Source organism: Rana temporaria, chromosome 2, assembly GCF_905171775.1.
Source record: "Rana temporaria chromosome 2, aRanTem1.1, whole genome shotgun sequence".
NCBI classification, from domain to species: Eukaryota; Metazoa; Chordata; class Amphibia; order Anura; family Ranidae; genus Rana; species Rana temporaria.
In genome coordinates, this window is record NC_053490.1 from 440,216,517 (window position 1) to 440,230,556 (window position 14,040).

The following is a 14,040-nucleotide window of genomic DNA, read 5'->3' on the forward strand; positions in this document are numbered from 1 at the left end:
AGCTACTGAAGTTGGCGATTCTGTCACTAACTCCAAACACTACAAAAAGTCAGTCACTTAGGGGCTGAGATACAGATTGTTTGGAATTGACAAAGACATTTTATTAACTGCAATTCATTTTTTCTCTACCAACAAAAACTCTAATGCCCCAAACACACGAGCAGAATTTTCACCAGCAAAAGTCTGATGTGAGCTTTTCATCTGAAATTCCGACTGTGTGTATGCTCCATCAGACTTTTGCTGTCGGAATTTCCGCCAGCGAAAGCTTGAGAGCAGGTTCTCAATTTTTTAGACGGAAAAAATTCCTATCGGAAAATCCGTTCATCTGAATGGAATTCCGACGGGAAAAAAAACATGCATGCTTGGAAACAATTCTACGCATTGAACTTATTTTTCTTGCCTCGTCGTAGTGTTGTACGTCACCGCGTTCTTAACGCTCGAAAGTTCAGAGAACTTTTGTGTGACTGTGTGTATGCAAGCCAAGCTTGAGCGGAATTCTGTCAGAAAAAACATCCAACTTTTTTCAGACGGCTTGTGTGTACAGGGCATCAGGCCCTTTCACATTTATCTGCATCCAGGGCCAATCAGTCGCAGGTGATCTCTCCATTAACAATTACATATGAGCAGTCATGATTAGCTGTGGGAGCTGGCAGCCTCCAATTGTGTTCAACCCCGCCAAGGTTCTCGCATGTTTTTGCTGTTGGCCCCATTCTCAAGTGTGAATGTGGTCTAAGGCCTCGTACACACGACCGGACAGTCCGCTGAAAACGTTCCGCCGGACCGTTTTCAGCGGACATGTCCGGTTGGAGATTTCTGTCTGATGGTTGTACACACCATCAGACAGAAATCCGCGCGTAAACAATACACGGGGACGTGGCCACGCCGTCGCCGCGGCGACGTGGGCGGCCCTGGAAGTTCAAAGCTTCCACGCATGCGCCGATTCAGTACGACGCATGCGAGGGATGGCGGTCGGTCATGTCCGGTGAGTCTGTACAGACGACCGAACATGTCCGACGGACATGGTTCCAGCGGACAGGTTTCTTAGCATGCTAAGAAACATTTGTCCGCTGGAAACTGTCCGATCCGCCGGACAATTGTCCGGTCGGGCCTACACACGACCGAATATGTCTGCTGAAACTGGTCCGTCGGACCAGTTTCAGCAGACAGATCCGGTCGTGTGTACGAGGCCTAAGCCCCCATTCACACCTAGGCGTTTTGTCGCCTGTAGTGTGACGCCGCTGCCGCCCCAAGACGCCAGAGGGATGATTTAACATTGCCCTCTATGGAGATGGTTCACATCTCCACGCCGAACGCTGAACGCCTGCCACCTGAAAAAAAAGTCCCGGACCTTTTTTTCAGGCGGCTTTCGGCGTTCGGCATAGGAGATGGGAACCATCTCCATAGGGGGACAATCTAGGGGCACATCTAGGCGGACAAATCGCGGTACAAAATGCCGCTATTTGTCGCCGCAATTTGTCTGCCTAGATGTGAATGCAGCCTAAGGAGTGCAAATTTGTAGCTGCTTGAAATTGCTGTTACAAAATCGCCAACATTGCACCATGGGCCTTACTTGGATTTCTAAATCCTTCTGACTGAACTGCTCTGTAAGGATAAATGTACCACATACTGTAGAATTCCGCTTATGCTGCCAATTTAATTTGCATTAATTATATTTTTCCAGCAAGGCAAGCAGTACAATAAGATCAGCTACTTTTCTGCTTCATTCTGAGGATTTAGACCACAAAATGGCTCCATTAATGATCATGTAATAACTCACCCACTAGCATATATCAAATTGCTCTATCCAGAGACCTTTATTGATCTGGAAGGATTTATTTTGATGGGTAATTTGTCATCATGTACATTTTAAACGGCTCATGTTGGTACTTTCTGAAACAACCTGGTATAACCATAATTAAAGAACACGGTGAAGTTCAGAGTTTCTGCGTTGGATAGTTTCTATGGCCCATGGCTGGGAACTGCAGTCTCCAAGGTCTGGAGAAAGTTTTTCACTGGAGATGGAATAAAAACCTTGTATAACCATAATTAAAAAGACATTGTGAATTTCAGAGTTTCTGTATTGCATAGTTTACCTGGCCCATGGCTGGGAGCTGCAGTCTCCAAGGTCTGGAGGAAGCTCTCTAGGGGGACTTGTATGATATGCTCCGATGTGGCATGTTCTCGGCTTCTTGTCGGAGGAGCTACAGCAGCTGGAAGTGTGGCAGACATTGCATCCTGACCACACATATCCAGAGGGCGGTAAGATGCTGTGGGGAATCAAGTGAATAAACAAATGGATTAGCTGAACTGAGGTAAAAAGTGTAAATTAAAGAATATGAATGTCTATAGCGTTTGGATGGAGGATGGTTCCACCACTGCACTGCTTACCTTCAGCAAGAAACTCACAGCTACAGGATGAGACTCGGCCAGGCAGACATGCTCCCTGCTCACAAGAAGAAAGTTCTATGTCATCCCCACTATCCCTGCAAGAAAGTTACTGTTAGCCATGTTATATTTTAAGTTTTTTAACAGAAAGCTTTGTCTACCCAAGCATGCTAATGTACCAGCTGAGTGAAAATAAAGGGATGGGGATCCAAACCACATGGTCTTCATTACCTTTAAAAAACATGTAATTTCAGTACCCAATTGGGGTAGGCTGGCCTAGGTCGCCGGGTACCATATTCTTTTTCTGTTAAATGTTTGACTGTACAAGGTGATTATACTGCTTAAGTTGTATATTGAATGCAACTACCCGGTTTCCCCAAAAAATAAGACCTACCCTGAAAATAAGACCTAGCGTTATTTTCCAGGAGGGCTGCAATATAAGCCCTACCCCGAAAATAAGCCCTAGTTAAAAATGCTTGTAAAATCCTCTAATCCACTATATTACAGTAGTATATAATGTACAATGTGTGTGTGTTTCTGTAATATAATTGCGGGGAAGAGAGCTCCGGCGGGTAACAGAAGTGCAGAGCGGCGCTATAACAAATGTATTTGGCACAATTATATTACAGAAACGCACACATTGTACATTATATACTACTGTAATAGAGTGGATTATAGGATCGTACAAGCATTTTAACTCGGTTCACACTGGGGATTCCTGACAATCAGGGAGAGAGAGGGGGAGAGAAGACAGCACATTACATGGTAAGACCTACCCCGAAAATAAGCCCTACTGTGTCTTTTGTTGGCATAATTAATATAAGACCCAGGCTTATTTTCGGGGAAACACGGTACCTCAAGTGTTGTAAATTGATAAACCCAATAAAAAATGTATTGATAAAAAAAAACATGTAATTTCTCCCTTGACCTTCAGGATTCATCACCAAGCAGAAGTCCCCATCTATAGTGATGAATACCAGCTCATATCCAGGAAAAAAATGGACCACACTCTCATCCACTCTAGTTTTACTGAAGTTTGCCCAAATTAAGTCTTGCAACTATTTATCTTTTTATAATCCTTAATCCCCATAGGTTATGATTTGTTACGGACTTCCTTCTAAATGTCTTAAAAAATGTTTTCCCCTGGTGCTGGTGCTTCCTTCCTCACACTACAGTACTCTGCAGCCAAGAAACAGACACCCCTCATCACATGTCCCCATGTGTCCTCATGTGGATTGCACAGAAAGATACGCCGGCCTGTTACTGAGTGCCAACTGCTGAAAGCACCAAGCCATAGATGGAGCAAATTTCTTTCCCGCAACCATGCTTTGCAAAAAAGAGATTTGACGATGTTGACAAGGGAATCCCTCCTGCAGAGCAACCGTCTTCTCCCGGTAAGTGAAGCTGTCCTTGCCGGGACAGGACAGTGATTATCGCTCGCAGCTGTAGTAGCTGCTTGCGATAACTGCAAGCGAATCAGGCAGGCTTGTTGTACCCAAGTTGATTTGAACATCCTTTGTAGGAGGACTTGTTTAATCTCTGTGCATCACTTGAGACCAGTCGCCTCACTGGTTATATGTAAGGGTTTACAACCACTTTAGGGCATATTTAATCAAGTTCAATTTGTTAAAAATAAAACAGTGCTCTTGCAGTCAAAACAATTCTACCCACATAAAAACATTGGGGCAGATTCACGTAGATGGGTGTAAATTTGGGCGGGCGTAACGTATCTGTTTTACGTTACGCTGCCGCAAGTTTTTCAGGCAAGTGCTTTATTTACAAAGCACTTGCCTGTAAAGTTGCGGCGGCGCAGCGTAAAACAACCGGCGGAATTCAAATTCGGCGGGTAGGGGGCGTGTTTCATTTAAATGAAGCGCGTCCCGCGCCGAACGAACTGCGCATGCGCCGTCCCTAAAATATCCTGGCGTGCATTGCTCTAAATGACGTCGCAAGGACGTCATTGGTTTTGACGTGGACGTAAAGTACGTCCAGCACCATTCACGGATGACTTACGCAAACGACGTAAATTTTTTAATTTTCGATGCGGGAACGACGGCCATACCTAACATTGACTGCGCCTCATAGACCCAGGGGCAACTTTACGTTCGGGAATTCGCGTATCTAGCTAATTTGCATACTCGACGGGGAAATCGACGGAAGCGCCACCTAGCGGGCAAAAAAAAAAATTGCAGTTAAGATCCTACGGCGTAAGAGACTTACGCCTGTTGGATCTAAGGGATATCTATGCGTAACTGATTCTTTGGGCCAGATTCACAAAGGAGATACGACGGAGTATCTCAGATACTCCGCCGTATCTCTCAGAGTATCTATGCGACTGATTCATAGAACCAGTTACGCATAGATATCCCTAAGATCCGACAGGTGTAATTGTTTTACACGGTCGGATCTTAGGATGCAGTACCGCGGCCCCCGCTGGGGGAAGTTTGCGTCGTAAACCAGCGTCGGGTATGCAAATTAGGAGTTACGGCGATCCACGGCGGTTTTTCGCGTTCGCTACGTCGCTGCTAGTCTAGTTTCCCGTCGCAAAGTTAGTCGTCGTTTTTGGTGCCCTAACTTTACACAGCACACGTATGTGCTGTATAAAGTATGGCCGTCGTTCCAGCGTCGAAATTTTAAAATTTTTCCTTCTTGCGTAAGACGTCCGGGAATACGGAAGTACGCTACGCATGTCGCCGTTTGAAAAAATGACGTCACTTCGCACAAAGCACGGCGGGAATTTCAAAACGGAGCATGCGCAGTAGGTCCGGCGCGGGAGCGCGCCTAATTTAAATGGCACACGCCCATTTAAATTACGCGGGCTTATGCCGGAGGCCGCCAGCGTAGGTTTTCATTGCAAGTGCTTTGTGAATTAGGCACTTGCGATGAAAACTTGCGGCGGTGTAACGTATCTACGATACGTTACGCTGCCGCACTTCTACGTGAATCTGGCCCTAAGAATCAGTCGCATAGATACGACGGCGCTAGGCAGAGATACGACGGCGTATCTGGAGATGCGCCGTCGTATCTCTTTTGAGAATCTGGGCCATTGCATGCAAACTAAGGGGTAGGTTCACTTTTATGAAAAAAGTAAGGTAAAAAATGTTCACTTAGACCCCTTTCACACTGAGGAGTTTTTCAGGAATGAATTGAATGAGCAGATTTGAGCTATTCAAATTTTAATATGCATGTTAAAACCTGCTTACCCAGGATCAATGCAATCCTGTATGTCAGCAACCCAAGAATGTTTCTGGAGAGAGTCAATGGTTTCTAAGATATATTCTGCACTGTTTTCTACCTACAAGACAAAATATTACATATATAAATTACATTATTATTAATAAAAATCTCTTTATGTATAGCTAAAAACAAAAAACACTGCAATCAATGTATTAAACCCCGTTATAACATCAGAGATACCAACAGCTCCCAAGCCATATTTTAAACATGTACAATCTAAGGCCCTGATTCATCAAACTGCAATACCATTTAACATACCATGGTATACTTAAAGTAAAAATCCTTCCTAACACTTAATAGCTTTAAACAGGTCCCCTGTGTAGGGATTGCCCCAAAAATGTCACTATTAAAAGAGCTGTGTGTCTATATTTATACCATCTGTTGAATTATGCTGTATAAACAGCTGCACATTACGATGGCTGTTTATTGTACTCACTTTATACATACCTCACAGTGGTGCCCTGGCAAACATCATGTAACCTGTCGCTATTTATGTAAAGTCTAAAGCATCTTTTATTGCGTTTGTTGTACTCTTTAAAAAAAAAAAAAAAAGGTCTTCTCTCCCCTCCGACATGTTGGGTATCAATTTACTCGGCGTAACATTATCTTTCACAATATATAAAAAAAAAATTGGGCTAACTTTACTGTTGTCTTATTTTTTAATTAAAAAATGTGTATTTTTTCCCAAAAAAAGTGCGATTGTAAGACCGCTGCGCAAATACGGTGTGACAGAAAGTATTGCAACGACCGCCATTTTATTCTATAGGGTGTTAGAATAAAAAATATATATAATGTTTGGGGGCTTCAGTTAGAGCAGTGGTTCTCAACCTGGGGGTCGGGACCCCCTTGGGGGTCGAATGATGATTTGCCAGGGGTCACCGAATCCTGGGCTGTTCCTGAAGCCTGCACTGCTCTCCCAGCCTTTTTGCGGTCACCCAGCAGGGCTGTCCCTGGAACCTGTGGCTAACCAGCAGGGCTGTTCCTGGGGCCCGTGGCCGCCCACTCAGCCTCTTCACAGCTGCCCATTCAGTTAACGGCATTGGCTGGGGAACAGAAACTAGATGTCAGCTGATGAGGAATGGGATAATGGGAGGAGCTGGAGACCCCATCTCCTGATTTTGGCATAGGTGTCACAGCTACGAGATACCACAAAGTCGGAGACACAGTAAGTAACACAACCTGTGATTATAGTTGCCATTAAAAGTCCCCACTACAGTTCTCAGATCAGCAGATGACCTTGATCAAGAGCACCTAAGTTGGCTGATCAGAACTCCCCGCCAGCACTGCCACTCATCCCAGCTCCCTGCCAGCACTGCCACTCATCCCATTGCCTTTCCTTGGGTGCGGACAACCCACGCTACGAAAATAATTTTACTGTTAGGGGTCCCCACAACTTGGGAAATTTTATCAAGGGGTCACGGCACTAGAAAGGTTGAGAACCACTGAGTTAGAGGGAAGGAGATGGCAGTGAAAACACTGGGGAAGCTCCATTAGAATTGCTGGATTGCTGGTTTACTTGTCATGCCAACGGTCACCACAAGATGGTGCCAGATCACAGAAGGAAGCTTAGGCTTGCAGAAGGCCGCAAAGCCGCGGCCTCAATTACTGGCTGGTGCGGCCCGCCGCAATCGCGCGGCGGGGGAGGTGGGGGCACACAGAGACAAAGGATGGGGTATCCTGTGTCTCCGTGTGCCCCCACCTCCGCACCGGCCGGTAATTGAGGCCACGGCTTTGCGGCCTTCTGCAGGCCTAAGCTTCCCCTGGCGCCAGGTCGCTAATTTTAGTCGCAATTTAGACCGGGTGCCCGGATTTTGTCGAGCCCTGGCTTATTGTGATTTTTATTAGCAAAAATATGTAGAAGAATACGTATCGGCCTAAACTGAGAAAGAAATTCGTTTTTTTTTATAATTTTTTTTTTATTATAGCAAAAAGTTAAAAAATACTGCTTTTTTAAAAAAATGTACACTTTTTTTGTTTATAGTGCAAAAAATTAAAACTGCAGAGGTGATCAAATACCACCAAAAGAAAGCTCTATTTGTGGAAAAAATAGGACGTCAATTTGGGTGCAACGTCGCCCGATCGCGCAATTGTCAGTTAAAGCGACGCAGTACCGCATCGCAAAAAATGGCCCGGTCATTTGGGCAACCAAATCCTCCGGGGCTCAAGTGGTTAAAAAATATATTCAACCTAAAACCAATGATTGGGAACTGATTCCAGGGCATTTTCCACAGCCGCTAGCCACAGTCCAGGCCCCTCTAATGCCTGAGGGACAGTAGATTAGCCCTTAGAAAGTTTGGGGATCCTTGATGTAGAGTGAGTATTTAATTTCAAGTGCAAAAGTTTGGCATTATACATTTACCAAACTCTAACTAAGCCTAGGTTCACATTCGAGCGATTTGTCATGCGACTTGAGAGATCAAATCGCATGACAAGTTGCAGCCTATTGGAGGCAATGGCATTGTTCCAATACCGATTTTGTAGCGACGCACCGATTTGCAAAAGTAGTTCCTGCACTACTTTTGCCGATTTCAGGTGTGACTTCAATAGACATCTGTACATGAAGCCACACAAATGTCTATCAAGTAGCACCTGAAATCATGCTGACCTTGCTACCTAGAAATCACACTACTTCAAGTGAAGTAGCGATTTCAAAGTAGCATCAATGTGAACCAGGGCTTAAAGTGGAGGTTCACCCGAAAAGTTCATTTTTAAGATTAGATTGATGCTCATTTTGTCAAGGGGAATCGGGTATTTTTTTTTTAATCGAAGCAGTACTTACCGTTTTAGAGAGCGATCTTCTCCGCCGCTTCCGGGTATGGGCTGCGGGACTGGGCGTTCCTATTTGATTGACAGGCTTCCGACGGTCGCATACATCGCGTCACGATTTTCCGAAAGTAGCCGAACGTCAGTGCGCAGGCGCCGTATAGAGCCGCACCGACGTTCGGCTTCTTTCGGCTACTCGTGACGCGATGTATGCGACCGTCGGAAGCCTGTCAATCAAATAGGAACGCCCAGTCCCGAAGACCATACCCGGAAGCGGCGGAGTAGATCGCTCTCTAAAATGGTAAGTACGGCTTTGATTTAAAAAAAAACACCCGATTCCCCTTGACAAAATGAGCATCAATCTAATCTTAAATTTTTTTTTCGGGTGAACTTCCGCTTTAAGCTTTTTCTAATGCGAATTATGAAGACCTTTACCACTTAAAAAGTACAGCAGTGACCACCAAGAGTTTTTATAGCAGAACCTGCAATCAGATCCTACTATTGATTTTCTGAATGTATAAAAAAACGATTTATACAGTTCAGATTCGGTCTGTCTTCACTAGGATGACACAGAGGGGCCCGCCACATGGCTTCCTGTGCTCTGTTTTTATTGATACTGGAGGATAGCACTATACAGTTAATAAACTCCACATTTAGGTCCAACATTCCACATTCAGATTAAGTCTTAGATTTACAGGGTCCTAACACTGATCATCTATGTCTGCAGCCAAACACGTTTTTCTTTTTTTCTATTTGTAGTAATAGTAGTAGTAGTAGCTACTGTATTAATATTCATAATATCATCACATCGCATAATAATACTATGCAGCCAGCAGATATATTTCAGTCTGTCTGTTTACGTGTTGGATATCTTATGCATGTTAATTTTCAGATGAAGGTTTTTGTGGTCTGGCTTATCCTTATTTCACCCTGAAGACTTGTTGAGGCTCTTTCACACATCAGGAAATGCCAGTATGCGACCATTCCTCTGCTCACCAAAGGCCTGGCTGGTGAACTATAGTGTGGCTGGCATGTCTGGCCCTAAGTCCCTAGGTGCTAAGCACTGATAGACGCTGCCAAGCCTCAGCTTCATCAACATCAGAAACGTTATCCTGGTCATATGCAAGGTCCACTCCTTTCCTGAATCCTTGGCTGTCAGAAGTTCACACATTTTATTTATCCTGATAACGTAGGTCATGATTTATGGAACATCTAATGGCAGAAACAAAACAAGCGTTTGCTGTCTCGCTAATGACGCAGACTGTGAACAGTATGTAGTACACCCATATTATCACAGTAGAGGCAGAGAGGGAATAATAAACAGATTATCTGTTTTTTCACCAGATTGCACTGATCTCTAATTAATTACAGTCAGGATATTGAATAGACAGTATGGCATATTGTCCATAAACAGCCTGAGAACAGCTAAACATCGAAACCAAAGAAAAATATGTTCTATATTGCAGCTTACTATTCCTTAGATGTGGCTGCATTTGTTTTCTTTTTTTTCAGGCTAAGTATATTTTAAGAAAAACACCTATTAAACTTGCCAAATATCTACTGTCCTTGTATTTCAGAGAGCCTATGGTGACAAAGCCACTACACCATAAATACAGGGCAGTGAGTGTTGTTACTCTACAGCAGGGGTCTCCAAACTGTGGCCCGGGGGCCGGGTGTGGCCCTTTGCTTGCCTTTATCAGGCCCTTGAGACACTATTCCCCACACTGATACAAGGCACTATTCCATCTACACCAACAATAGGGCACTATTCCTTCTATACCAACAATAGGGCACTATCCCTTCTATACCAACAATAGGGCACTATCCCTTCTATACCAACAATAGGGCACTATCCCTTCTATACCAACAATAGGGCACTATCCCTTCTATACCAACAATAGGGCACTATCCCTTCTATACCAACAATAGGGCACTATTCCTTCTATACCAACAATAGGGCACGATCCCTTCTATACCAACAATAGGGCACTATCCCTTCTATACCAACAATAGGGCACTATCCCTTCTATACCAACAATAGGGCACTATCCCTTCTATACCAACAATAGGGCACTATCCCTTCTATACCAACAATAGGGCACTATCCCTTCTATACCAACAATAGGACACTATCCCTTCTATACCAACAATAGGGCACTATCCCTTCTATACCAATAATAGGGCACTATCCCTTCTATACCAACAATAGGGCACTATTCCTTCTATACCAAGAATAGGGCACTATCCCTTCTATACCAACAATAGGGCACTATTCATCCCACTGACACCCAACTGCAGGGGCCCTATTCTTCCCATTGACACCAATGATGAGGCACAATTCTTTGCCCTGATACCAACAACTATTCCTCCCACTGACACTAATGAGGGGACCCTATTCCTCCCAATGATGGGGCCATATTTCTTCCACTAATACCAACAATAGGCACATTTTCCTCCCACTAATATCAATGATAGGGCATTCTTTACCCACATTGACGCTAGGGCATTTTCTACTCACACTGGTCACACTCCGGCCCTCTCAAAGTCTGAAGGACAGTAAACTGGGCCTTTGCTTAGAAAGTTTGGAGACCCCTGCTCTACAGGAAGGAAGGATGGTACTGGCAAGATCCACAACTCTGCCCCCAGCTACATCACTGACCTAGTCTCTAAATACCAACATAATCGTTCTCTTTGCTCTTCTCAAGACCTCCTACTCTCTAGCTCTCTCATCACCTGCTCCCATGCTCGTCTCCAGGACTTCTCCAGAGCCTCGCCAAGCCTATGGAACTCCTTACCCCAATCTATCCGCCTATCTCCTTCTCTATTAGCTTTTAGAGGATCCCTGAAAACCCTCCTTTTCAGAGAAGCCTATCCTACCCACACCTAACAACTGTATTTGCATTTTAATCCATATGATCATCCCCCACAGCTACTACCCTTTGTTCCACTTGACCCTCCCTTCTAGATTGTAAGCTCTAACGAGCAGGGCCCTCTGATCCCTCCTGTATTGAATTGTATTGTGACTGTACTGTCTTCCCTGATGTAAAGCGCTGCGCAAACTGTTGGCGCTATATAAATCCTGTATAATAATAATAAATAATCACTAGGTGAAAATAAAGGGGAGGGAATGTTAAAAAAAAGGGGGGGGCTAAAGCTGGCCATTGATGGATCAAAATTCGACTGGTTTAGAAGGGACCAGAATAATATTGATCCATCTATGGCCATTCCTGCTCTAGAGAAGTCAATCTAATGATTGACTTTACTAGAACTGGACTGTTGGAAAACCGGCTGCATTGTATTCTAGCAGTGGAGGAGTCACCGCTGTCAGAATAAAATAGCACAGAAGGGAGGATTCCTCCATCTACCTTGTTTGTGTGGATGAGAGAATGATAAAAAAAAATAAACAGTCAATGCATGGCCAGCCTAGGACGGCCACCTAATAATCATCCTTGTTCAGACTTCATACATTTTATGGCCCAATTGTGTAAATAATTACTAGCTGCACAGTTGTTTTTATGTTGCTGGCTGTATGATACAATTTAGCCCTTGCTTTCACCCTTAAAGTGATTCTAAACTTTCATTTTTTTATTTGAATAAACAGGTTATACTTACCTGCTCTGTGTAATGGTTTTGCACAGAGCAGCACTGATCCTTCTCTTCTCAGGTCCCCCGACAGTGCTCCTGGCTTCTCTTCTTCAACAAGCTCTCCCATAAGAAGCTGATTCCTATGCAGGCCCCGCGGCCTGCATTACAACTTGGCCCCGCCCTGTCACAACTTGGCTCCGCCCCTCCAATGGCTCTCACTGCTATCAATCTGACTTGTGAGGAGGGAGAGAGCGGAGAAAGCCACTGTTTTGGGGCACATTGCTGGATTGAGATCAGGCTCAGGTAAGTAAAAGGGGGGGGGGGGGGGTACTGTGAAGGATCCTGGACCTAGAAGGTTTTTATCTTAATGCAGAGAATGCATTAAGGTAAAAAATAAATAAAAAATGAAGGCCTAGATTCACGTAGGGCAGCTTTACGTTGTGCGGGTGTAGCGTATCTTATTTACGCTACACCGCCGCTACTTAGAGAGCCAAGTGCTGTATTCACAAAGCACTTGCGTCCTAAGTTACGGTGGCGTAGCGTAAATCGGCCGGCGTAAGCGCGCGTAATTCAAAGTAGGCAGGTTGTGGGCGTGTTGTATTTAAATTAAGCGTGACCCCATGTGGATGCATGGCCGAACGAATGGCGCATGCGCGCGCATGCTCAGTATCACGTCGTATTTACGCCCAAAGATACGCCGTCTCAATGCCTGTGACGTGAAAGTAACCTACGCACAGCCCCATTCACGTACGACTTACGTAAACGACGTAAAAAAATAAGCTTTCTCCGGCGTCCATACCTTGCATGGGCTGCGCCACCTAGAGACCTGCTTTATCTTTACGCCGGCGTATGTCTTACGTAAACGGCGTAACTAATTGCGACGGGCGTACGTACGTTCATGAATCGGCGTATCTTGCTCATTTACATATTCGACGCGGAAATCAACGGAAGCGCCACCTAGCGGCCAGCGTAAATATGCACCCCAAGATACGACGGTGTAGGAGATTCTATGAATCAGGCGCATAGATACGACGGCGGCCATTCGGACTTACGATGGTGTATCTGGAGATACGCCGTTGTAAGTCTTTGTGAATCTGGGCCTAAAGCTTTAGAACCACATTGAGTCTGTGACCCATCATTATTAAAATCCACTGCATTTACAAAGCTCAGTGCCCCTGCTGCCTTTCATTCATGACTCGTAAAGTTACTGACAGATCCTCCTGCTTTTTTTTTTTTTTTTTTAACCCTAATTTGTGAAAGATGGCAACATATAGCATTATACATCCACAATCAAGTGTGACACGTTTTTTCACTGGTTGAATAAAGGGGCAACTCCCACCCAGCTCTTCTAGGGTTAACATCACGTTCACTCAGTACAATGGGTGGAACCAATGGGCCAGATTCACAGACAGCGGCGTATGTTTGAGCGGGTGTAGCGCATCTCATTTGCGCTTCTCCGATGTAACAGAGAGGCAAGACCAGTATTCACAAAGCACTTGCTCCCTAAGTTACGGCGGCATAGCGTAAATGGGCCGGCGTAAGCCTGCCTAATTCAAATTAGGAAGGTAGTGGGCGTGTTGTATTAAAATTAACCGTGACCCCATGTAAATGAATGGCCGAACAAACGGCGCATGCTCAGAATGAACGTAACCTACGCCCAGCCCCATTCACGTACGACTTACGGAAACAACGTAAAATACGATGGCTGTTCCGACGTCCATACCCTAACATGACTTACACCTGCTTTAGGTGGCATAACTTTACGCCGGACGTACGCCTTACGTAAACGGCATAGCTTACTGCGACGGGCGCAAGTACGTTCGTGAATCGGCGTATCTAGGTCATTTACATATTCGACGTGTAAATCAATGGAAGCGCCCCTAGCGGCCAGCGTAAATATGCACCCAAGATACGACGGCGTAGGAGACATACGTCGGTCGGATGGAGCCAGAATTCAGGCGTATCTGGTTTAAAGAATACGGCGCAAAGATACGACGGCGCATTCGTGGACTTACGCGGCGTAAAAAGTAGATACGTCGGCGTAAGTCCTACCTGAATCTGGCCCATTGT

The 14,040-nt window shown here is 44.9% G+C and overlaps 1 protein-coding gene across 1 annotated transcript in view; it reads right to left on the reverse strand.

Annotated features, from left to right (window-relative positions):
• SH2B2 (SH2B adaptor protein 2) overlaps window positions 1-14,040 on the reverse strand; it is a 140,312-nt gene that overhangs the window by 11,459 nt on the left and 114,813 nt on the right. Inside the window, exons 4-6 of the mRNA XM_040338411.1 lie at window positions 5,589-5,680; window positions 2,389-2,483; window positions 2,094-2,267 (exon numbers count right to left, since the gene is read on the reverse strand). Coding sequence (XP_040194345.1) covers window positions 2,094-2,267; window positions 2,389-2,483; window positions 5,589-5,680 — 361 coding nt within the window. The remainder of the gene's footprint in view (window positions 1-2,093; window positions 2,268-2,388; window positions 2,484-5,588; window positions 5,681-14,040) is intronic.